At 37.3% G+C, this 21631-nt stretch overlaps 1 protein-coding gene across 1 annotated transcript; it reads left to right on the top strand.

Annotated features, from left to right (window-relative positions):
• The first annotated feature begins 3723 nt into the window (after positions 1-3723).
• Positions 3724-15410, top strand: fmodb (fibromodulin b). Its single transcript, XM_038271308.1, has 3 exons — positions 3724-3894; positions 4006-4899; positions 15060-15410. The coding sequence occupies exons 1-3, from the start codon at positions 3762-3764 to the stop codon at positions 15209-15211; spliced, it is 1179 nt and encodes a 392-aa protein (XP_038127236.1). The 5' UTR covers positions 3724-3761; the 3' UTR covers positions 15212-15410.
• The last annotated feature ends 6221 nt before the right edge of the window (positions 15411-21631 follow it).

Genomic DNA, 21631 nt, shown 5'->3' with positions numbered 1-21631 from the left:
CCCACAGCGCACTCTGCTGGAGACAGATGGTAACTCTCCAGATCCCAACAGTAACCCCAGTCCTAACAGAAAAACAACATAAAACAGAAGAGGATCCTCGGCGCCCTCTGGTGGGCAAGTCTGAGGATCCCAACAGTTATGGCCTGTTTTTGTTCAGGCAAAATTTTGCAGGCCAGCTGACAGCCTTAGCCTGGCAGAATACACCCCTGGCAGACCACAAGCTTACTACACCAAACAAAATGTAGAAGTGGAGAACAGTTTCGAAAATTTTCAAAGCCTTTTGTGTCATCCAAGAGTGTGTGTAATTTCTCTCGAAGAGTTGTTCACAACCTGATGATTGTACCGAAGTTTATGGTTCAAATCATAAGATGTCTACAGATTCCTATATAAAAAAAAATGGCAGTAGGAGCTGTTGCTCTTACACCATGTTTCTCCACATGTAGCTGTCTTTTTTCCAACTTTCCAATGTGCATGGTGTGTAAATTTAGGCCGCGAGGAAGGCCCTGGTGCTAAACTTACTAAATTTGGCTGCACTGACTTCGCAGAAGCATTAGCATTAGCCTCTGATTATATTAACTACATTGGAAGCAATCGAATATTCACATTGTAACTAAGCAAAGCCAATCAGAATAGCGAAGCAATCATTCTTTATAATTGTACTCGTCGTCTCTTCTTATTGAGGACCAGGTCGTGGGCGCAGCAGTCCTCACCCCATCTTTAAGGGAGTGTCCAGCCATGCCGTGGAGGAAGCTAATTTCAGCCGCTTGTATCCGGGATTTAGGTGAGGGTCGGAACATAGACTGAATGCTATAATTGAGAGCTCTGCCTATTGGGCCAGCTCTCTCTTACCCACAAGAGAAAAGGGCAGCATCAGCATTAATGCGGAAGCTGTATCAATTTGTGTATTCATCTCCTGCTCCATTCTCCCCGCACTCATGAACCAAGAGATACTTGAACTGCTCCACTTGAGACAAGAACTGTCCTCCAATATGAAGAGCACAGACCACCCTTTTATGGTTAAGATGGTTAGGGTGTGCTCTACATCTTGCGTGGGGGCTTCAACAGTTTTTTTTTCCAACTTCTCATATCTTTGTTCAAAACACATAGAACTCTTATTTTTAATTATCAGAAGATTTGCTGAAAATGCTGCCTCAGTAAATGGTATCAGAGTGAAAATAAATGTCATGTAGCAGAAATATGAAAGCGTTAGAATTATTCAAATTAATTAAGGAAAATAAGTTTATATCATCACATATGATCAAACAAATGGAAGAGTAAAGACAATTCTGTTAAAAAAGAGTAAGATCAGTAGAAATAAGCCCAGCATGGAGAGTAATGTTCTGCTGCATTCTTTAGTTTTACTGACGATTTATTACCTCGTAAATTTCAAAACAACATTTGTTTCAGGTCACGAAGCATGGTCAAAGGAAAAAGAATAAAGGGGAGTTGGAGTAAAAACCTAGACATATTTAAAGGAAACGTACTTATTACCTTATCAGAAATGATAAACAAAAAATAATTGTTGAAAAAGAAAGTCTAGAAAACATTAAATGAAATATGAAAAATCAACAGTATTTTTTTGCATTCCTAAAGTGTTAAACTATTAGGCCTATTATTATAATATTGATGATTCATATTTATATATTATTTTGTAGGGACTGCACAGTGCCTTCCAACGTTACATTTCCACTCCAATACAGAATCTCAGCATTGCACTAAATCTACACCTAAACCTTGTTGGTTTGATCATAAAGTTTTTCATGGCTTTCTTAAAATGTACCTTTTTTTCTGGTTTCATTCCATTACATTTAATTCCACTGTTTCTCAACACTGAAAACTGTAGAATCAAAGCTTAAGATAAAACTCTATACAATTACATTATATGCCAGAGGATGCAATTGATTATTCTCTTTTTTTCTTTTGTCCATTTTTTTTTACCTTCTCTCTCTTTTAAATGTTTTTCCTCACCTCCTTTTTGTCTTTTTCTATTTCTTTCTATTGCATTTAACCTGTAATGCTCCACATGTAAAAGTAACTCTGTTTAGCTTATCTTTGGTAGAATTATTCAAATAACTTTACACTGTATACAAGAACAATTCCAATTTTAAAGTCAAGACTTTAGACTTGTTCTTGTGCTCTAAAGTCTCTGGGCTTCAATCGGATTTGAGGTCTGGGACTTGGACATCATGAACAACCTATATCCCATTTATCCCACTCAGAAACAAGCAAGGAAGTGTATGTAATGGAAGCATACCATCAATGTTGTATTAACTATGTGCAAGTAAAAGGAGTTAACCACAGCTTCTACATTTGTATCTGTTTATCAGATACAAATGCTGCTCTAATAAAAAAAGAACATAAAAATACATGAAATCATGAATTAATCTCTGAAAAAATAGGTACTGTATTCAAAAATTGCATTCCTTTTATAGGTTTAATGCATTTTAATCAATCTTGAAATAATTCTCTTTTTAAGCATTCTCGTTCATCACTGTATCTTGGACCATATAGAAAGTGTTTCACAGATTCTCAATCTTGGCTCAACTAACCTCAATCTGTAACACGTCTTCTTAAGTATCACACGCTTGAATTATTAGTCTCCCTCTTAAATAACTCAAATTTTCAGGAAGCCCTATGGTAACAGAAATGCCTTAAAAGTGAAAACTTACAGGTTTAAATGTATTTCTTTTCAGACAAAACCAAGGAAATATAAAAGCTAAACATTAAAAAAAAATTTTTAAACTTGCAGTTTGACATATGGTTGTTTATTTTAAATAAATGTTTGTTTTTGTAGACTAATGGGCCAGAGGGTTTTAAATTATTAGGTTTTTTTATAAGTAAAACAACTGCTTTCCTCTGCCAACCAGCTGATATACTACAGTACATCTTTAAAGAGGTGGTGACAGAATTGTATTTAATTCACAGAATTTGTGCGTTAACAGTTGTTTGCCAAGTTTTTGTTAAACAAGTAATGGCAAAGTGGTAATTTAGTTTTCTGTCAGCATGACCTCAATACCTCAGTATGAGAAAAATGGTTTTCTTTTGTTTTTCACTGTAATTTTAACCTCATTAGGATTAATTACCTTAGGAAAAAAAGCTAAAAGATTTTTAAATCCGCAAGTTGTCTTTCTTTTGTGGGGTTGGAAAGGAAATACATAGAATTAACTTAATCACCTAAACTCTGAGTCCATTTTTCCTGGCCTAGAGGAATATATAAGTAAGGGGGCCTTTACTGAATAGTATTTAGAGCAGGATAATGGTTCTCTGATGTATGCAGGCGCCAGCAAAACCATATGTGCGAAACCTCTCAACAGGCTCTATACTGTAAAGGGCACAAGCAGACGTTGAAGCCTGTAAAAGAAAAATGTAATTGGAGGATGTTCTTGGACAAATAGCCAGGTTAAGCATACCTTGTTGACGCATGCATTCCATTTAAAGTGTGAAAAGGCATGAAGAGACTCGGGGATAGGACTCAAAATTATATACTTACCACACTTATGATTAACGCATTGATTGTGGTTGATAAAACTCTCAATTCCTTAGGGCTCAAACTTCTCCAAAACTTCAATGACACAACAGTAGATAGCAAACCAGAGTACGAAGAGTCATGCTAATGACAGGGAATGTCTGTGTAATGGATGAAAGACATGTTAAAAAGCAGATGTCTTCACTATTCCCCAGATGGCACTGATATTTAGATTGCTGCAGGTAATAGGTTGTTGTGTAAGTTACATCAAAGTGAAAAAAAGGCATATGCACTAATGAAACAGAATGGATGGGGCCACAGCTGCAGAGAGGGTTGGTGGAGCTATTTATCCTCAGTAGGCAACATATTCTACTCATTCAGACTGAAATACAAGAGAGGGGAGATTGGCAGGAGACATCAAGAAACTGGTAGGTACCGCATCAGTTAAGTTTGATTTTAGCAGTAGGAGATCTGTATTAAGAACATAAACTGACTGCCTTCATCTTTAAAACAACCATTTTTTTGTATCTTTCCTTAAGTGATCATGAGGACATTGGTGCTCTTCCTTTTAATGGGAACAGTGGATGTGACCATCAGCCAGAGCTACAGCCCCTTCCAGTGGCTGTCTCAGCTACGAGGCCGGAGGCAGAATGCAGGCTGGCATTCGGAGGCTGCAGATTGCCCCTTGGAGTGTGACTGCCCAACAACCTATCCCCCAGCTATGTACTGTCACAGCCGCAACCTGCAGCACGTTCCCTACGTTCCGTCACATATAAAGTATGTATACCTGCAGCGTAACCAAATCACAGGCATTCAACATGGCGTGTTTGACAATGCTACAAACCTGATGTGGGTGATTTTATCACACAACAAGCTCAGCTCAGAAAAACTCAGCGACAGTGTGTTTGTCAAGCTGGAAAACCTGGATCGACTATATCTGGATCACAATGAGCTGACCCGGGTGCCTCGTAACCTTCCAAGTTCTATATCTAGACTGCAACTTTCCCACAACAAAATTGCAAAAGTTTCCTCTAAATCATTTGATCGGATGTCGAACCTCACCACCCTTCAACTACAGGCTAATGTCATAGAAGAGTTAGAGGGTGGGTTTAAGGATCTAAAATCTCTTACTATGCTGGATATCGGGAAAAACAAGCTAAGGAAAATCCCCGACAGCCTTCCTGAGAGCCTGCAACAGCTCTACTTGGAGTTTAATAAGATAGAGAGTGTGCCAGCTGGTTTTCTTACTATGTATCCCAACCTGCAGTTTGTCCGCTTAGCTCACAACATTCTGACAAACAAAGGACTTCCCTCCAGTGTCTTCAACACAAGCACACTCGTTGAGCTTGACCTGTCCTTCAACAAACTGGAACAGATCCCTAATGTCAATAGGAACCTGGAAAATCTGTATCTACATGCCAATAAGATCAAAGGTACGTACACTTATATGGAACCTAAAGGAAAACAAAATACAACTAAGGTTTAAAAGGAGAATTTTGAATATTTTATTGTTTTGAATACTCTATTGCTTTTATGCCTAGAATAATACAATTTTCATTTTCAATCACTGAAACAGGACATAATGGTTTACACCTGATTTCATCATCTCGGTAAAATGTTTATCATGCCCTCAAAAAGCCTTTGTTAACACAAGTCTTGCTAACAGGTCACTTTTCTTACAGCATTTGTAGTGATAAGGACGATGAAGTCATTTCACAAATCCTTACTGTTGCAGCACTACTTCAGAGTGCAGGGCCACATCTGTTTTAATCAAGAACAAACAGTATACAATTAGTCAATTATATAGCCAGCAATTGGTAAACAAAATACACAAATGCTAAATGCTGCATGGATTTATGCACTCTTAAGATCAAATGTGACATAAGTTGACATTAATGTTGAGTTTTTCACTAATGATTTAGTTCTGTTAGTTGTTTTTTACTTATGTATTTATTTATTCATTGCTTTCCCATATTTAATTTCCTTAAGATCATGTTTGCTTTGTGTGTAGAATGACTTTATTATTAATATTTAGTCACTTTTAGATGTTTTCAATCTATCATTACTTACCTTTGCATATTCATCTCCTTTTATTGTATACATGTGTTTAATGGCCTCAGTAGTACTTGTCAGGCTTGCACACAGCCAAGACATCATATGGGTCCCTACTCATAGCATGTATTATGTTGCCATCCCCCTGTTGCTTAAATGCTGTCTCTGTTTGCAGCAGTTTCTAATCATTTTGCTGCTGTGCCAGAAATCTCATGATTGAAATGTTAGTGAAATGTTACAGTACGGAATTTTTTAAGAGTTAAAAGTATTGTAGAATATCTTTAATTATGGTGGTCAAGAGGCGCAAACGATGTGCAAATCAATTATTTGACATCAGATTTGGAAAGTTTTGTAAACACAAATGTGACACTACTAAATAAAAAAAATGAGATGAACAAACACAAAACCTGAACTAGCAAACACTCGAGTTAGAAGTAAACTAACGTAAATATAGATGCATGAAAAAAAATGCAGTAAAGTAAAAAAGCTGTGATAACTGAAATACAGAGAAGCAAGGTGGAAATGCCCTGCAAACATAATACCCACTGAAAATAGATAAATTATGTTAAATCACAAATCCATGCAAAGGAAAAATGCTGCAAGCAACAAAAACAGTAGCAAGTTAAAAAAAGCTGCAAACTACCTCTGGATATAGAAGTGCTCCAAACCTATAGGGGAAACGATAATCACCTCATATGTGACCAGACCATTAGTCAAGGCATAAACAAAATGCTAAGAGAGATGGTTTAAAAAAGATTAAAAGGAAAACTTGCCTCGTCTTTATTCCATCCAAGCATCCCTGGAAAGCATTCCATTCATGTTTGAAACAGCTCTGGTCCTTAACATTAACTGCTAATAAGGTAATGATCGTCTCTCCCTAGAAGACTGCCCACAAATAATAACAGACTAGTGAAACAAAACAGGAACTAAGATCAACAATTAGAAAAACATGATTAGAATCCATAAACCAACACTGCACCATAGATAAAACAGGTATTTTAAAGGTATAGAGGACAATCTTTTATTTCCAGGTGGATCATCTAAATAAGCGGTCCTGCTAATTGTCATTGTGGATGATATTTTTACGTAAAGCCGTCCTACATGTTCATTCTGTTTGCTATCTTTTTGCACACATTCAGGTGTATATCCATGGTGAGCTACAGTTTCAGACATTCATTCAAGCTCACCTTTCTCACAGAGGTTCAGAGAAAAACTGTCTACGAATTACATATGTGATGAAAAGAAAGGCCTCAGAAGAGGCAGATATATCCCGGAATGCTTTGCACGGAGGAATCTCCTCACAAAGCATTATGGGATTTGCTGTCACAGCGGCCCGCTGTCGCTATAGGCTGTCGTTACCCGAGAGCGGCGACTAATAACAAAGATGGAGTAGTCACCTTGCAGTGGAGGAGGAGTTACGTGATCATCTGCCCAAACGGTCAGTTAACTGAGTTCACTATAAAGTTCACTATATAATCCCCGCTCTATATAGTGATTGAGGGATTTAGGTGTCAGGGCGGATGTTCAGACACAGTAAACTTGTATGAGCCATGAGAACAGCAACTTTTAAACAGAGCGTGGACAAGAAGAAATGGGCTTGCGCATGATCTCGCAACGTCGTTCGCTCTCAGGGTACAGGGTTGTGCATGTGCATTATTTTTAAAGTAGAGAGGGTGGGTCTTTTAAAAAAAATCCTCCACAATACTTTAAAGTTCAGTCCAACAGTAAGCAGCATGCTCCACATACTGAAAGGTTTGGTCGTAAGCTGAGCTTTTGATCAATGTACTTTGGAATAAAACATACTTAAAGGGGGTCATAGAATTATTATATAGGGCATTTGGTGCTGGTCCTTAAAGTCTCTGAATAGGGTGTGTAACATTGGTTGGGCTCAAAATGGCATATTTGCTCTTCTATGAGCTCTGATATAAGCCTGGTTCAAAGCCCTAGAATGAAACGACAGGTTTTCTTCTTTTTATGGTGTGCTCATGAATATTTAGATGAGCTGTGCGCTGATTGGTTGGTTTACAACAAGCGAAGCTGCTGAGCAAAGGCGCTTCATAGCAACAAGCACTCACTGAAACATTGAGATTTCTGATATGGTAGGGTGACCAGACGTCCCCTTTATCCCAGACATGCCCTACCTTTCACACCTAAAAAAATGTCCGGGGGGAATTCCAAAGTCGTCCGGGATTTTGGTTGACTACAGTGCAGCACAACCGAGCCGGCAGGCGGGGGGAAGCACGGGGGGAATCACGCTAAGGCAAGCATACCATCACCGGATCAGGTTCGGATCAACCCCGGAGCTGATGGTTCAGTTCGAAAGCCCGGGTCCGCTCCAGTCAGCAAACCAGCTCTGTATGTCAATTTCGGGGCGTGACAAAAGTACAGGCCAGAACCAAATAGGACAACATCCCCGAATTGATGTCAAATCGTTGCTTCGTTTGAATTTGCTCGTTTTATGGTGGAAGTTTAGAATTGTGAGATTTGCAGAGAAAGGAGGTGTCGATGGGGTTTGAACTTGTCTGTATGTAAATTTCACCCACTGAACTATTGTTATTCATCTATGACAATGTAAACTCCGTTTTGCGTTCTATGACCCCTTTAAGCAAATCTAAAACACTAACTGTGGAATAAAGCCAACTTTGTGCAATTTTGTGCCCCTCCCTGTATTTGTTTTCACTCTACTTTTAAGTCAACCAATGCGGTGGACAGTAATATTTGGGTCTTTTTGTACATTCAATTGCTCTAACAGCTGACAGTTTCCACCAAAACCAAAACCACAATTCCCAGATAAGTTCTATGAATATTTTTCAGCTATTGTTAATAAATTTACTGTAATGGTTGTATTCATCTTTCATTTTTCACAAATGTTGGTGGTGGAAAGATCCTGGATCATTAATCATGATTGCAAGATGTTCACAAGCACTGCCTCCTTAGTTATACAATGTGTTTACCGCCATGTTTGTAGGGATACTGAAATAAAAATTATATGATATGTGTAGTTAAACTTTAGCGCTTCGCTGCACAATCAAACCCGTTCTTTTATAAAACCATTAAAGAATTTTGATGGTAAATAATAAATCACAATGGTAAACTTCCCTTAGCGTACAATAAACACCAAAATGTCCAAAGCTTGCCAAATGATTTAGATGGAACTATAACTGCAACTGCACAGTTGCAGTTAAGTATTAAAACTCAGAGCAGAAACTATTAAATTAAAACATTTTAACTGCCACAAGCATTGCACTCTGCCAAATGTCCTAAGAATGATTGCCATTATTGCATAAAATTAGATTAGAAACCACAGCACCTTTGCATAAGAAATGGAGCACAGTTAACGGCCTACTGGTGTTTTTCTAAAGTTTTATTTCCTTAACTTAATGAGTATTCCTGATAATGTATCCCATTTTGTTATGGAACTTTGTAGCCACAAATTAGGTTATACAAAAGTTGAGTTTTAATTGTTTCTTGCATTTAAAAAACACATAATTTAAAAATAAAATCCGCAAATTGAGAAAATGATGGATGATCTCAAACTGTACTGCAACTCTGTTTTATAAACAAAATGGCCTAGTTTCATTTAATTGACTGAGCTAGTAAGAGCTGATAAGCAAAAACAGCTGATTAGTTTTTTTTAGCACATTAGTTTTGCTTTTTATAAAGTGAGACAGTAGATTTATTTGATAACTTTAAGTGCAAACTAGAGAATACACAAGTTGTCTAAATCCGAAGGCAAGGTAAATAAAAAAAACAAACAACATAAAAATGAAGAAATACATTTTGACAACATAATTACTTTTGCAATTATGTGCTCACATAGACGTTGGTCTTTATGCAAGAGAGAGTTTATATTGTTAATGAAATCAAGCTTTGAGAGTTTTTTAAACAGGATCAAACTGCAGACAGGAACTTGGTAGTTGAAAATTAATACGATGATTCAATTATAGAATTAAGAGCAAACTTAGAACAGAAACAAGGAATCAGGGCAATGAGCATGAAAGGGCAAATTGTTAGAGTAAGGGACCTGTTGTGCAATTTTACCAGCAGATGATGAATATATCAAATAACTAGAACTGGAAGTTATAGTTAATTAATAGGTCATTCAAATCATGAGTAAAACCAATTTATGATAATAAGTTAAATGATTATACCTGTAATCTGCTTACTCACTGTGATTGTTTAGTCTTCTGTCCAAAGTTGGACTTCCTCAACTGGCTTTTAAAATCCAACTGTCTTTACCAATTTAGTAATTTAGACTATTTTTATTAACAGTTATTAACCATCAAGCAAAAGAAAATGTCTTTGTTTATTCAAGTGTTAACCAGAGGAGGGTGGATCTGCCTTTGAATGATAAATCATTCACTGCATAAATTATCACAGACTACTAAGGGTTAAAATATCAGTACCTCTATTACAGTTTTATTATGTCTAATAACTATACAAACACTACTGAAAATAAGCACAATCTAATAAAAGGGGATAAGGAATGTTCAATTTTAGGCTGGATGTATTAATACAACTGTTCGTATTTTTTAAAAAATAGCAGCAGCTAAATGTGAAAAACCGATGCAGAGATCTTGAATACAATCAAAACAGTGTAGTTTATTCAGTTTTACAGTAAATTCAGGAGTGTATTAAAATGTAGCAGCACTGGAGCAAAATAGATTAGCTCAGATTACAACAGGGGAGCAAGCCACGAGGCGCGCCAGCTGGAACAATGGGCCATAAACTCACATTAGCTGAATATGAGGTAGCTTGAAGCCATAGAGAATTATATACGTGGAGTCCTCACTGGATGCTGTTGGCAGCAAGGCCGACGTACCTAAAGGGCAGCCATCCTGAATCCTCCCACAGTTCAGACAGCTAGTATCAGAATGAATAGGACACGCCTTTGATCTCATTTTTATCACATGTAAGAACAGTCAGAGATAATATTACAATAACCTCTTACATGTCACAACCACTTAAAAGAACCACTAAATTCACCTTTAAATTAGATAACACATATTTATTTAGATTAAAACAATTTAAACTGAACTCAAACTGGATGAGATACATGCAAAGTTATGTTTGCATGTTTTGCAAATAAATATTAATATGATATACACAAAGTTTTATATCGATATATTATAATATGTTTTTACAAATATTAAATATTTATATGGTATATTATTTTGTATTTGTAAGGATTGCTCTTTGATAATGAGTATTATGATATATAGAGGGAAATTTGCTGTAATGCGATTTACGAAAGAGAGTTAAGTTATAATTATTATTTTTTTATTTTATTTTAATTTTTATTTATTTTTTGTTATTATTAATACTCTAGCAAGAGAATTATTCTGATGAAAAACATCAGAGGCAGATCTGCTGGGCTTCATTTGATCATTTACAGCAATTTTGATCTTCTCCTCAGAGTGGCTGCTGATAGCTTTGTAGAAGTCAACCATTTTCACCTACTGGTGGTGAGTCTGAAATAGTGGAAAAATTGCAAATCTTCTTTTGGAAAGTAAGCTTGTAAGAGTGATGCAAACAGCAACATCTAAACAGAGCATGCACGTGGAGTGGGTTACGTGGTTGTGCATGTGCATTTTTTTTTTTAAAAGAGAGGGCTAGTTTTTTCAGAAGTTCACAAAAAATGTCCACTATACTATATTTAACCCTGAAATGAAGCAACCCTAAGGTTTAAAAAAAAATTGTTTCACAACAGCTGCTGCTAGTTTGTTTAATCAACTCTGAGTAGGTGTAACACCTATGGAAAGCCATTGTAAATGGAGCTCCATAATGCAGAATTACAAAAAAAGTTATTGGAGAGTGTGTTTAAAAGGGAAAGAAAATGCGCACCAGCAGCAAAAAAGAGGGAGGTGGCATAGGAAAAGGTTGCTGCTCGAGTTAATAACTAAATTTAGATGATGTCCACTGGCATGCCTTTTTTGGCATTTATTGAAACTGGTTTGCTCTCTGTTATTCCATTTGTAGATCACTTAAATAGGATTTTTCCTGGTCAAAATCACATTCCTAGTCTGAATTATAATAACTGATTTTCTAAACTTCATTTTTGCAATTATAAACAGAATTTCAGAAGGTCAAAAAACAGACTTAGACTTGTAAGAATTAAGTGTTGTATACCTAGAAATGTTGACACATTTTAATTGCCCTTTTTGACTTTTATGAGCTACACTGAATATGTATTTATGACATCTGAAATGAATTTCTTCCTGGTCCAAGTAATGACAAAGAAACATTTGACACAATATTTATTTTAGACATGAAGACTGTCATTTTATTTGCAATGTTCATTTTGACAAGGAGAAAATGTATTTATACTTTGTCAATAAATTTTCAGACGAACTAATAAATATCAAAATAGATTGCCATAGACTGTTTTAATCACAATAACATTATGGTGGAAAACTATTTTACTGCTTTAATGTTAGTGGATCAGTTAATTCTTTTTGGTGCAATCTGACGGGAGACAAGCACACCTGTTAACAGGTGAAGATTAAGAAAAAAAGGTTGTACAGGTAGGACCTGCGCTTCAAAATACTTTCCCTCTGGGATTATTAAAGTTATTCTGATTCTTACTGTGCAGATGTTTTCTATAATGATGTTTTCACACACAGTCCTTGTAATGCTGTTAATATGAGGCTGGATAAGGTTGTGGATGTATGTGATGGATTGTGAGGTAAAATATAAAGATAACTTTCAGAATATAAAGAACACCTATACGTGGTCTAAGAACCCTCTTCCTCTAAATATTTAATTCTCTGTGAATTTATGCCACCTATTCTTTAATTGGATGCTTGTCAAAAGGACTGCTCTGATTGCATCAACACCTAAGGTGTCAAATGGACTTATTGAATTATTTGGAGACAGAGGAGACTAAGTTTATTGAGGAAAACCTTCTCCCGATCAGGTTAGCTCTAGGGAGAATGTTACTACGGAAACAGATGCAGAGGTTGAGTAAATCTGTGAAACAGGCCTCAGGATGACATCGCTGTGATCATGCCAGGCACTGAGAAGGACTACTTGGTTAAATGAGGGAGTTTAATGGAGAAACCCCACAATTTGAGCACACAGGGATAAACCATCAGGGTAACAAACATTGGGTATTGCGAGGAATCTATGGTTGGGGAACAGAAACTTGGTTGAAGCAGTAAAAGCAGAAACAAGTGATGAGGTCCAAGGGTCTTTCTTAACACAGCACAGGAAAAAATGTTGAACTAAGAGCAGCAGATACAGGCTGACAGATCCAGGGGATAGAAAGGAGATGGTAGTGGGAAGCAGAAAGAAAGTAAATGTCCAGGGATCAGGATCAAGGAGAATATTTGATGTGGGTGAGGCAGAACCAGATGTTTCAGGAGACTGAAACATGATGGAGAACATGCAGATAGGCAGGGAACAAGAACTGCTGGACATTTACTCACTTAAAGGCTTTTAAAAATCTGCCAAAGTTAGCCAGACAGAGTTGGGTATATGTATATGTATGTGGTATGTGCAGGCAGGATAGACGCAGGTGGAAACAATGATCCAAATTAATGTAGCGAGAGAGGAGCCAGAACAGACAAATACTACCATACAGTTTAACCCAGAATATATCCTCCTGGGCCTTCCGCATCCTATGATTAAATCAATAAGCGGATAAGCAATAAGCGATTTTATAACCTTGTAAAGTTTGATGCCATTAAAGGAATAGTACACCCAAAACATGATTAGCCTTAATTTTCTACTCACCCCCATGCTGAACAACACTCTGGAGTACTTTTTTGATATCTCAAATGCATCTGGAGATCTGGGAGGCTTCTTGCTGTCTGCTGACATTCAAATAATGGAGGTCTATGGTGACCGAGACAGAAAGGTCCATAAAAGTCCACAAAAAACGTGTCAATATTCCTCCATACTGCTCGTCCAATGTATTCCAAGTGTCCTGAGTGGGTAGCATCCAGAATTTACTCGAAACAAAGTCATTTAGAATGTTTTTAGAGCATAAACAGTAGTGTATAGTATTTCCTGAAAGCGTGCACATGCGCGCTCACGACGCTACGGAAGCCGGCAGACCAAACCAGATGAAAGTGCGCATTCAGCGTCTGCGCCGCCAATAATGCAAGCGTAGAAGAAGAAATGTGCTGTTTACCTGTGCAAAGAAAGAAACAACGAAAGAAAAATGTCTGAGGACTTCAGTGTTAAGGAAGAGCATGAGTTCTTTGCCGAGCTGAATGCGCTGGTTTGGTCTGCCGGCTTCCGTAGCGTCGTGAACGTGCGGGCGTGCGCTTTCAGGAAATCCTATACACTACTGTTTATGCTCTAAAAACATTCTAAATGACTTCGTTTCGAGTAAATTCTGGATGCTACCCACTCAGGACACTTGGAATACATTGGACAAGCAGTATGGAGGAATATTGACACGTTTTTGTGGACTTTTATGGACCTTTCTGTCTCGGTCACCATAGACCTCCATTATTTGAATGTCAGCAGACAGCAAGAAGCCTCCCAGATCTCCAGATGCATTTGAGATATCAAAAAAGTACTCCAGAGTGTTGTTCAGCATGGGGGTGAGTAGAAAATGAAGGCTAATCATGTTTTGGGTGTACTATTCCTTTAAGGACATTCTGCTTTTTGGATCAAGGAATCTGAACCCTCTATGACCTCATAGCACAATGTGATACAGGAGGGTATGACTAGTGATTACACATTTTTCCCTTGGAATTCAACAAACATTGTTTACTCAACCTGGGACCTATACCTTAGACATAATGGGGCCTATGTTGGCTTTGCACCTTTCGAGTTTTTTTGTTTAATCAACTAGATTAATCTATTAAACTGTCAGCTTTAAGCTTTGCAAGGGGTACAAGTTTGCTTTGAGCTGATTTTTTGTTTTTATTTGTTGCATTTGTTAAAACATTTGTTATAAAATTGTCAGACCTTTATGAATATGTGTAAAGAAATATGTACTATTACTATTATAATAGTAATTGTTATTAATTATTATTGTCCTAATTATTACTATTAAAGCATACAGTCATATGTTTACATTATCACTGCTGCTTACCTTTATCAAGGCTGCACTTTAAAGAATGAAAATGTCTTCAGAGCTGTACTGAACGAAATTTCTTTTTGTATACACTCTGTGTACAAAATGACAAATAAAGTCTGTCTAAGTCTATTTAATGCAGCCGTACTTATTATCAAAGTGATGCTATGATAAGTGATGTTAAAAAAGCAAGTCAATTTCTTGTATTTGAACAATTTTGTCTGGGAATTTCTTCACTAAATAAGCCAGCAGCTGCATGAGCAGTGAATTCAAAAAGTGTGAACCCATCTGTTCCTAATTAAACTATTCACAATTGAAGGACTAACTTTAATTATACGCCTGCCTAGTTTGACTGGAACAAAGGAATGTATAACCCGGACACAGCCTTTAAGAAAAGCCTAACATTTCATTTTCAAGCAATAACCACTTCTCAGAGGATGGGTTTCACAGCTGTAATTTTTTTAACTGCTCATGTTTATAACATATTCTCATATTTCTGTCTCTTTCCAGAGTTCTCTTTGAGCAGTTTCTGTGACACATATGATGGGACAAACTTCTCCAAGCTGAAAGTGCTGCGTTTGGATGCTAACAAAATCAGTGCTAGAGACATTCCTGCTGAGGCTGCCTACTGTTTGCGGCTGGTTTCCTTTATTGATGTGTAGAGCTTCTTGTTCTTTTCTTTTTTTTTTTCTTTATCTATAACTTGTATGCCCTCACTGTTACCGGTCTGTTACATTGGTCAAGAAAATGTTTTATTAAACAGTTATGCTATTAACATTCCACTCATAATTCCAGAGTCAGCCAACAGGAAATACCAGTGTTGGATAACCTAATATCTAGATTACAGTCATATGGACATTTGAGACCCGATAAAAACATTTTTCAGAAATATCAGAATTGAGGTTTTTGGATTAATGCTAAATATCATAGTTATACATAAACAGAATGTAGCTAATTGTGGACATTTTATTCAGCCTAAAACTTTTAATCATCTGTATAAGATTCAGTATCGATCTTTGCCTCCACCATGTGGAACGCCATAAAACTTCATGCTAAGGAATTATGTATTAGGCAAAAAAAAATTTTAAATCTTAGTTGATTATTATTTCTGTTTCTTAATTGCACGTATGGCTCTGTAAACTGAGCTGCCTGAATTTGGTCATGCATAAGTTCCATGTTGTCGACATGGAAGCTTCCTTTTTTATCATTACAGTGCTTTAAATACTGGTTAAGGGCTGGTGTCTTTCTTGGTTCTCAGCAGTAACGAGTTATGTAAATAAATGTTTTGCTTTTTCAAACATTCCCCCATGAGGCCCAAGTTTTTTAGTGCTTTTTTTAGGGAGGCAAATCTATGAGTGAGCGTCTTCCATTTTTTGTCTTTTTATTCAGTTGAAAAATGTGTGTTTTACAATGTGTTTAAGAATATTATTTCCCTTTTATCTAACCAGCAAAGCATTTTGATTAATCAAATCAGATAGACTGTATCTAAATGAATGTAAGTATGTTCAACTTGCTTTATCCACCTGGGCAGTTCCACTTAAGGCTTGGGGTCATTGACCAGAGGCCTGGGAGCTTTAGTGTCTGGACAGCATCTACGCTATTCCCAGGACTACGATTTTTGGACGGAGGTTTCTCTTGGAATTTGTTACAGCATTTCCCCCGAGTTCGGGGTCACAGCCCCGAGTGCGCTGATGACCACTAAGCCTTGAATCTCCTCAACGTCTCCATTTCCTCTCTAAGCCCTTGGTATTTCTCAAGCTTCTCATGTTCCTACTTCTTGATGTTGCTGTCCATTGGGATTGTTGTTTTATCTGTCAGTGCTGCTTTTTCTTCTTCCACAATTTCTAGTTAGCTAATTCATGTTGCACCATTTCAGGTAGAATCTTTTCAAAAGGTTCCTTAATAGTTCCTGTTTGATGTGGTAGAACTTTATTGCTCTTGTGCTCATGTTCCTTTGTTATTTGTTCTCCCTTCAGGCCTCATGATGCTTGCTATTTGGGGGTTTGTCACTCACATTCACTGCATGAAAAGTGAGATTTTCGTCCCCGTAAACTCCCGCAGATCTGCCTGATTTTCGTCAGTTTCCGACAATTTGCAACCCGCGCTTGTCCGCGTTTGTCGTGCCACAAATTGTCGGAAACGGACTCTGACGTATGTGGAGAGCGATCAGCTGTACTAATGGCTCTAATTAGCATATGAATGCAGCAAACCCGTGCGGCTGGCCAGGTCTGGCTTGAATAACCTTCTTAGTATTGGCTGAAACCACTATTCTCAAACAAATGAAATCGCTCGTGATTGGCAGCAAAACCAAACGTGGCCACGCCAGGCTTTAATTTTCTTACTGAGTATTGGACGGAACCACTTCTTTTTAAACAAGTAAAGTCGCTCGTGATTGGTTGGCATATATATATATATTTACATATAAATTTACATATATATATTTATTCATATATATATATATTTATTCATTCATATATTTATTCATTCATATGGTGTGTATTTATGTTATCCTACACTACTACACAATTATTATGCTACCATCAAGGACATGAATGAATTTATACAGGAAATGAACATTTGCCAGGAAGCTGTTTATGCAAAGAAAGAGCTTTATTAAAACACACACAACTATATACAACGCGTATCCAAACACATGCGTTTCTAAAAATTACAACTCCATGAACGGTCCGTTTGCTTCCTCGGGGTTGGAGGTAACTGGCAACATTCCCTAACCCTAACCCATTCCCTCCGAGGCAGGTCCGATGTGCTGACGCCTACTGTGCGTGGCTCTGTACTTCGGCATCGCTTCTAACCGGGACTGCAGCTTAACATATGGTTCAGTGAGATCCAGCCTACGAAATGGCGAGTTCCACTTCCTCATCTCCTAGCACACTCTGCCTCGCTTTCAGCAGCTATTAATGCACCTGAAAAATAGTCACCAAATAAAGTATTACCTTCTTTCTTCTGGCCCGACTCCGAGCAGATTGCCTCCGCACACAGCGTGTTGGCTGGCTGCGTATATCTGAAGCTCCTGCGTACCGTCTGAAAATACGTCTTACAGGCAGCTGGAAAACAATTAAATGAGAGTGGTATAAATAAAAAATCAAACGCAAGTCACAGTAACAAGGAAGGAGAAAACATTAAAACAAGTCACTTACACACAATGTCGTCTTTATCAACATCGTGCAAATCTGGACTTGCTGATATGGCTCCGAGCAAATAGGAGGTCACCGCCTCATTGTGAGGCGACAGTAGTCTGTGAAAACAAAATGTAAAGCTATGATCGGTATCTATCCGTATCCATTGCCTTTTACCGCAGAATGAAAGCATATTCTTTAAATCTTACCCTTGCTCCGGTTCATAGCGCCTGCAATTAGTCTCCGAGTTGTTAAGACGGCATACTGCTTCCTGTAATCACAAAAAATACACTTTAATAAAGCTTGTTCTTGCAAGGCTACTATTAGCGGTAGCTGAGGCTAGGCTACTATTAGCGGTAGCTTAGGCTAGGCTGCTTTTAGCCTAGCAGGCAGTAGTCGAACATATATTTACCGCTAGCATCTCTTCTTTGAGTTCGTCTTGTTCGATGCAGAGTCGCATCGCGTCCAAGAGGAGTTTTACCCCGAAATCCAGACGCTCCAGACCGCCTGCACAAAGCAAAGCATACATCCTCCACTATGGCTGCTCACCGCGCCGCTCTGAGTTTCTTGGAGATCGTAGAGCGCATGCGCGAGATGAACCAGGGTTTCCGCGGATCAATAAAAATAATTAAAAAATCATTCATTTTTTTTAAATCAAGGCCTTAATTGGCACTAAAATTATTTAAATATGTTTATCGAAGTATTTATAATTCTTTAATAAAAAATGCTTATAAAAACAATTTTGTCAGATATATCGCTCCAGGCGGAGAAAAAGCTAGAGGATATATATATACGTATATATGTGTGTGTGTGTGTGTTTACATACATACAGGAGTCATGGAACTGTGCTTACAGCTCCTTCATATTTCATGTACACTAATAACTTGTGTACATGGTTCTTGTTGATGGCATTAAAATAATTTCAAATTGCATTAAATTAGAGTCACTCATTCCTGTATGAACCCTGTGAGCGCTTAATTTAATATGACATATTAAAAAAATCCCACCATCATCCAGCATATGTTCAGTTTCTGCCCAAATATATATTTATACTTTTGTAGATTTTTGTAACGGGGATAAGGATAATTCAAAACTGCTTTTTTTGAATGAACTTGTTCTCTTCTCCCAAACATCTCTTTTCATTCCTGTAATAAGAAGTTTCTTTTGAATGGATTTGATTAAAGTTTAAGTCCCTCTGTATAAAATAAATATTTTTATGGAGATGAGAAATCTGCTTCCTCGTTGGTGAATAACCAATAGTTTGGATCCAATCATTTAAATAAACGGTGTTATTTTTTTTTTTTATATATATAAGAATTGTGCTATAATTTCTAGTCATCTAGTCATCATCTGTTGCTGCTATATTTTAATTTGACGAACCGGAATTTGTCGATGTTCTTTTTCCTGTTTGGTGCGATTGCAATTGCGGATCTTGACCTGGCTGGACCTTATGACCACAGTGTACCAATCTTCTGATACTGAATCTTCTACTTCCAACAGGATAATGCGCCATGTTATAAAGTGAATCATCTCAGACTCATTTCTTGAAACTTTTCCACTTAAGTTATTGTGAATTGAGCATATTGACAGACAACATTTTATTTTTTATCTTAAATGCAAATTTTTTTTTTTTTATAATTACTGCTCTAAATGTATTGCTCTGTCAGCTAAAGATCTGTTTTGGTCTCTATACTTTAATTAAATAAATCAATTCAAGCTAAAATGTAAGAGGCTATACTGAGCCTGATCTCTTTGTATCAGAGATTTTCTTACCTTTTAGAAAAATGTCACTTGGAGTAAAACCCCCCCTGCAACCCTGATTTGCATTTGTATAGCTCACAGCATGTTCATTTACATGTTAAAGCCTCCCCTAGAATTCCATGGGGGGGAGGCATGGGGGGAACACTGCCTAACAAAGTCCACGTCAATTTCTGACAATTTACGGGAGTTTTCGGCGAAGCCTGCAAATTGTCGTAAACTGCCGCTAACCTGAAGTTCCACGACAATCTACAGTGCCGCATATTGACGAAAATCTCACTTTTCATGCAGTGATTTTTTTTTTATTATTATTATTCTTGTCCTGCTTTTTCTATGGGGAGATGTATTTACTGTTGCACTTTGTTATTGTTGGTCATATTCTTGATGCAGCTCAAGATCTTTGCCGATTTACCATGAATCGTGACCTTCCACTTAGCACCCAGTTTAAGGCCCCGTCCACACGAAGTCAAACCCTGGCCTAAACGCACAAATTTTTCACCAAACCAGCCTCTCATCCATACGAAGCCGGCGTTTCGGGGTCTGAAAACGATCTTTTTTTTATTAAGCCGTCAGAGTGGGAAGATTTTGAAACGCCGTTTTCGCGTTTCCATCTTTAAGGTCTGACCGCATTTTTTTTTTTTTACACGCATGCGTTATAGCGTCGCCTCTAAACACGCATGCGCGACACAGTATCACAACAACAATGGCGCCGTACTGTGTTGAATGGTTGCTGCTCATGCTACTCACCCTGCTGTCGGGCTTACAACAGAATCTTCTTCTTCTGGAATATCTCCAGGAAGAACAGAGCAATATAGACGACATAGTTCATCACCTCAACTTGACTGAACCACGAAAATGGACCCGCAGGGCCATTTTCCGGTTTTCCGGTTTGGTTGTTGTATAAATATTACTGTGCATGCCCAACATTTCGTTGCCTGTTTTCGCTTATTTTTGCTTTGGCACCACAGCGCCACTTACAGGCCTGGCATACATTTTGCAGCGTTTTCATGCATTCGTGTGGTCGATCACATTTATTTTACGTCTCCGTCTTTACGACAAACGTTTTGGAAAATATTAAAGTTTCGTGTTCGTTTTGACCTCGTGTGGATGGGGCCTAATAGTGCTAGGCTCTTTGTCTCACTCACTGTGTAGCTGAGTATCCAAATCTATAAACGCAAACCACCTTAAAGCATATTTGTTCCATTAAAGCTAAATTGTTAGATTAAGCACTCAGTGAAATACTTTAAAAATCAAAATTTCAACACAGTAGTGTTATTGGAATCCAAGACCTTATTACCTTTGTAACATAAAAAAAAACATGGATATTTTGATGGCAAAAATGAATGTCAATGTAATAACAAGAAACGCTAACTTGCTTGAATATAATATGAAAAATAACAACGGTGCTTCTATAAAAAATTCATGAAAAACACTCTGAGAGTGAATGGAACTTACATTTTTTAGTTTATAAACCTAAACATAATTGTTAACTAGGTTTATTAACTTTACTTTTTAACTTTTCAATTAGCTTTTTACCTTTTTTTCTTGACTTTTCTTCCAACTTAATTTGCCGTAGGTAATATATCATTCAGGCATGTAGCAGTATCTTTGCTGAATAATATGATATTGATCTTGTGCTTCTAGATTTCACTTTCGGGGGTGGGGGGGGTAGATTCCATTTATAAGGGGTATGCAAGTGATCTAAAATGGTAAATTGCCCTATAATGGGTTAAATGTACATTTTTCAAAATATTTCTGTATTAAATTGCATTCTGTAACTAACTTTGATTTTTTTTATAATTTGCTGTGAGTGAAAAAAATTAAGTGAAGCTTCCACCAAGAAGTTCAAAACTGTTACAGCAAAGGAAGATTCGTCTTATAAAAGGAGCAGGGCATACCCTTCCCCCCTCAAAAGAGCAACTGTGATGCTCTAGCCCAGTGGTTCTCAAACTTTTTTCAGTGATGTACCCCCTTAAAAATATATTTTTAGTCAAGTACCCCCTGACACAGGCAAAACATTGTTGGAAGAAAAAAGAGGTACAGTGCTGTAAAACCACTGTCTTATTTATTAAAGCCAAACAACTGATCCATACTCCAACCATTGCATGTAAAAAAAAAAAAAAGAAAAACAGAAGACGGTGACCACCAGGAAGGCATAACACCAGTCAAAACTGAAATATGCTGCTA

Source organism: Cyprinodon tularosa, unplaced genomic scaffold (assembly GCF_016077235.1).
Source record: "Cyprinodon tularosa strain WSP-4 unplaced genomic scaffold, ASM1607723v1 ctg8, whole genome shotgun sequence".
In the NCBI taxonomy this organism is placed as follows: Eukaryota; Metazoa; Chordata; class Actinopteri; order Cyprinodontiformes; family Cyprinodontidae; genus Cyprinodon; species Cyprinodon tularosa.
The sequence above is the reverse complement of the archived record's forward strand: the minus strand, read 5'-3'. Positions and strand labels throughout refer to the sequence as shown.